We start from the raw sequence: 4,803 nt of genomic DNA, 5'->3' as shown, positions 1-4,803 counted from the left end.
CATCCTCATCCTCTTCTAAGGATCCATCTTAGACGGCACATATATTTGTGATGGCTTATCCAAATATCTCAAGATGTTATATGTCTGGCTCATGACCCGTAATAAAGTTGAGATGAGAATATATATGCTCACTTAATGGTCTGATGCTTATTAGTTAAGATGCATGTAAATTTGTGTGTCCCCAACCCTTGGACTGAGAGTTTGGACATATGGGTAATGGCTAATACAGATTTATAAAAGGATTCAGCCAAGCTATATATAGTATGGACATGTGTGGATTTGTCCTCACTGCCCCCTCATGGACATACTATAATCTTTAAGTGCTTTGGGACATCATGGCCTAATGAGTTTCCCTTGTGTTCATGCTACACATGTGAGATTCTATGGGATAACTCTTTGTGCCCTTTCCAATATCAATTTCGCATCATGTTTTTGACCAGGATGGCCAATCCGGTTATACCATAAAGTGTATAATTTCGTGGGTAAACCATTCTGGTTACCATGACTATTGCCTCTATCATACTGATCTTGGCATAGTCTAGCACTACAAGAAAATAGCTCTATTGCAACGGAAAAATTGCGACGTCCATTTTCGTTGATAATTTGTTATGATTATTGCAATATTTTTGCAATAATGAATATTTGTTATAGTTCCATTGCAAATTTATTGCAAAATAACAACTATAACAAACGTTGCATATTTTTGTTACTAAATTGCAACCTTTGGCAACATAAACAAACATCTTGCGAATTTTGAAAGAAACATGCAACACTTTTGAGTCATTGCTAATTAATATATATATAAAAATACGTGGCAAAATATGTGACAGTGATCATATTTTTTATTATACGTTTTTATAGATAAGATTAATAGTTTTCGTATATTAAATAGAAAACTATATAATATATATTTATATTGTATATTTAATCATGTAAACTATATTTTTTAAGTTTCAGATGCGAGATTTTGTTAATAGTTTATTTTATGAATTTTATTTTGTTTTCGTCTAATATGGTATAATTTACTTATTCCTATTCAAAATAAAAAAAAAAAGAAATTAGACAGAAAAATTATTTACATATTTTTTCTGACTTCTGAGACGTCAAGACGTGAAACTGCGTCATTTACATATTTTTTCTGACTTCTTAGACGTCAAGACGTGAAACTGCGACCAAGAGATGACAAATCCTCTTTTTATTCTTTAGTTTTCTTACATTGACATCTTGATTATTACCAGCTCCTTTTTTTTTCTTTTGAAACACTTACCGGCTCATTCTTCCTTTTATTGTTTAAACTGTCTCTATTTTAGCATTTTTAAATTTATTTCTAAATTCATCGACCTATCTTTCTCTCGTTTATATATTAATTTATTGCCTATCTAGCAAAGTATGAAAAACAGTGTGTTATACTCGTGGTTCCTTGGCTCTGCGAATCTGGTCAACAATTGGGCTTATCACGGGATCGGGCCTGATATTTCATACAGAACAGTGAGGACCCGTGACCATATGCTTTCCTTTGTTTCTTCACCAGAGATAGAGAGTGGCGATGGCTATTCGGAGGCGATCTTCACAGCCACAACAGATGGAGCTCCAATGATAGCAGTTCAAGCTTGGATGGTGCTCTCGGACTTCCCCTGGTCTTCGATCTGCAGCAGAGAAGCTGAACCGACAACACATCCAAGCATCGGCGATGGGTTCTTCTTCTCTTCTTCCTCCTCGGGCTTCTACTGTTTACATATGAGGACGACATGCATGTACAGAGGTAACTCTTTTCTATCGGTGAACTCCTCAACTTCTACTCTTGGCTAACTCTTTTCTGTCGTTTCATGGTTGTGTATGGAACAGACATGTGGTCCTGACTCTTTTCTGTCGTGTCATGGTTATATTTTCTTTCTACTACTGCCAAAAATATAGTTTCTTGTTGTTACTTGAGAGTGACTGCGTTTACTGGTTTTCTTATAGTTTTTTATTCTCTTTTCAAGCATGTAGCTCTGTTTTGACTGATTTTCAGTAGATGACTTTGTTTAATTGTTTTAACGGTTTGAACTTTGCAATGGTAAATTCAGTTGTGGTTGTTTTAACGAAATAAATACATAGTTATCGCTGGATTGGACCTGACTTGTTATTTCTGTCTTATTTTGTTGACTGGAAGTTTAGAACTCAAGATTGTATTTTCGGGTTGCTTAGTGTTGTTGTAGTTTGGAAGTCAAGATTGTAATGACATGTGACGAGTCCGGTTTAAATATACATTGTTATGTGTTGATGTTGTTTACTTGTTCTGTTTTGTGTTTGTAGTGATCATCATCTACTGTTGGAACTTTACATCAGCTACTGCCTACTGCCTTTTGAACATTATATATGGCTCTTATTCAGCTTTCTCATGGAACCCACACGTAAGTTATTCTAGTTTCATATTAAAAGTTCTATACTTTTGTGTTTTATTTGAAAATTAATTAAGTAGTTCACAAGAAATGAGCTTGTAACTACGAATATATTTACTTTTTAGTCAAATGTTGTTCCCTCCTTATATTTCATTTGCCGCTGCACTTTAGTTTGTTTAAAGAATATTATGCTAAAAAGATATGGATATACCAATATCGGGAGGTTTAGATTTTGTTGTTTTCATATGTATATATATATATATATATACAGCCTATACGGTGTTTTTAACAATCCAGTAAACTAGTAAACTTCTGCATCGCAGTTCTTTGAAAGCAACTCATCTCCAGATGGCAAATGAAGGTGAAAATCATGGAGCAGACCAACCTATGAATGTCTTAGGTGTTCTTAATCCTTCCAGAGTGAATGGATCATTGTGGTAAAAAGAAACATATATATATATTTTATATATATGAACCTCATGTTATTGTTTTAGTTGCGTTATATTTTTATTTTCCTTTTCTAGGTTCAAACGTGATTCCGTAATCACTAGTGAGATAAGAACAATCATCCGATCTGATTTTCCTGGCCCGTATCGAAACTGGTCAACTACACCGCAACATGTGAAAGAGCGATGGTGGTTCACATTCAAGGTATATCACAAAACATTACATATACAAAAAAAAAAAAAAAATCTTGATTTGATGTTTCCACTGGAATAGAAATACTTATGCCATATCGCTTAAGTTTTATGTATAGCGCTCTTACTTTTTTTTTATGTATACCGATCTGATCTGCCAGTCACCATTGAAAGCCACTTAGAAAATGATGAGTTCAAGAAAAAGGTACAAGACATTTCTCAAGAAAATGAAGATATCAAAGAAAGGTTGAGCAAACTTGAAGGCTTGGAGAAAATGATTGCCTTCTTTTGTCCAGCTATTCTATCCGGGGTGTCAACAACCAAGTTTAAATTGGTTGCTTTTGTTATTCGAAGGTTTTATTAGTTATTTCTAGTTTTAAATTATTGCTGGTTTTTCTTTATTAATGCATTGTTGATTTTTTTTTTAATATTTTAGTTTATTTAATAAAATTGGTGTTTGACTTTTGTTTATTATAAAATATATAAATCGTAAAAAATAAATAACACATCGAATATTGCTTATAAAAAACAATTAATCTATGCATATCTACTAATTTTATTGTCAAAAAATATTGGCAACAAATGTATTATTTAAAAGAAATTATAGGAAAATTTGCAACAACATTTGCTACATCTTTTATATAGCAAATTTTGTAACAATTTTAATTGCAACGTTAAAATTGTACCAAATATTTTTCTATATATATTTTGTTGCATTAATATTACTAAATTTCGGAAAACAATAATTGCAAATTTGCAATGTTGTCTGCTATATATTTGACGTAGCAATGACTTGCCACCATTTATGGTTACAAAATATGTTGTAAATATACAACAAAATTGCTATAAAAAATTGTTGCAATAATATGACATATATAGCAACATTTCAATTTCTTGCTAATTTTGCTACGTATATGCAACAAACATGAATTTGCAACATTCAAACAGCAAGAAGTTAAAAATTGTCGCAATTTTATTGCAATTTTATATTTGCAACAATATATGAGCATATTGCAACAATATATCATTATTGCAATTTAGCTGTTTTTTTGTAGTGTAGATCAATAAAGAATGCATGACTAGTTTTTTTTTTATGACTCATTATGGCCTTGGGCGATTTTATACATATATCTGAATGAACTTTTTGTTTCCTTCGCCCATTGTTTCAATATGGAAACCATTCATTCTTATATCTCGATATAATCTCAATGGGTTTTTCTGGGTGAATATAAAGCATCTAAATGCTTGTCCTTATACATATCTGGCCATAGCCCTTAATGTGTTCCATACCCGCAAATCATATTGACGTTTTCAAAAATCATTCATTCCTTTTATTAAGTTTTAATAAAACAAGTTCATAGAAATGAAAAACATAGAAATATGAAAAACATCAAAACAAAGAACATAGAATTTAGATTACAAATGTCGAAATCAATCTTCAGTTTTTTTTTTTAGACAATCTGAAGTTTCATAATCCATAAGATCGTCCTTCTCATGATTGAAGTCGTTTTCATCATCGTGGCAAGTCATATGGGCTTTAGGATTCTTCCCTTTCAAACTCTCTTGATACAGGTCAACTAGATGCTTGGGAGTCCTACAAGTCTTAGCCCAATGATTGCTCATTCCACATCTATGGCACACTTATTTCTCTGATTTAGTCGAGTGTTGGGGTTTGAAAGAAGATCCACGGCCACGACCATGGCCTCGTCCAAATGAACCACGGTCCCGTCCATGGTCTCGACCATTTCCTCGCCCGCGGCCAAAGGATCTTCGACCGCGGCCAC

The 4,803-nt window shown here is 32.9% G+C and overlaps 1 protein-coding gene across 1 annotated transcript; it reads left to right on the top strand.

Moving 5' to 3' along the window:
* Positions 1-1,531: 1,531 nt before the first annotated feature.
* On the top strand, positions 1,532-3,032 carry LOC106334061 (the record flags this gene model as incomplete). The annotated part of the gene is given in 4 exon segments (XM_013772418.1): positions 1,532-1,762; positions 2,296-2,393; positions 2,705-2,818; positions 2,906-3,032. Coding segments are annotated over 3 exon segments (276 nt in total), but the record flags the coding sequence as incomplete, so codon positions are not given.
* Between the last annotated feature and the right edge of the window lie 1,771 nt (positions 3,033-4,803).

The sequence above is a fragment of the Brassica oleracea genome, chromosome C3 (genome assembly GCF_000695525.1).
Source record: "Brassica oleracea var. oleracea cultivar TO1000 chromosome C3, BOL, whole genome shotgun sequence".
NCBI lineage: Eukaryota > Viridiplantae > Streptophyta > Magnoliopsida > Brassicales > Brassicaceae > Brassica > Brassica oleracea.
This window is presented reverse-complemented; position numbering and strand designations above follow the sequence as displayed.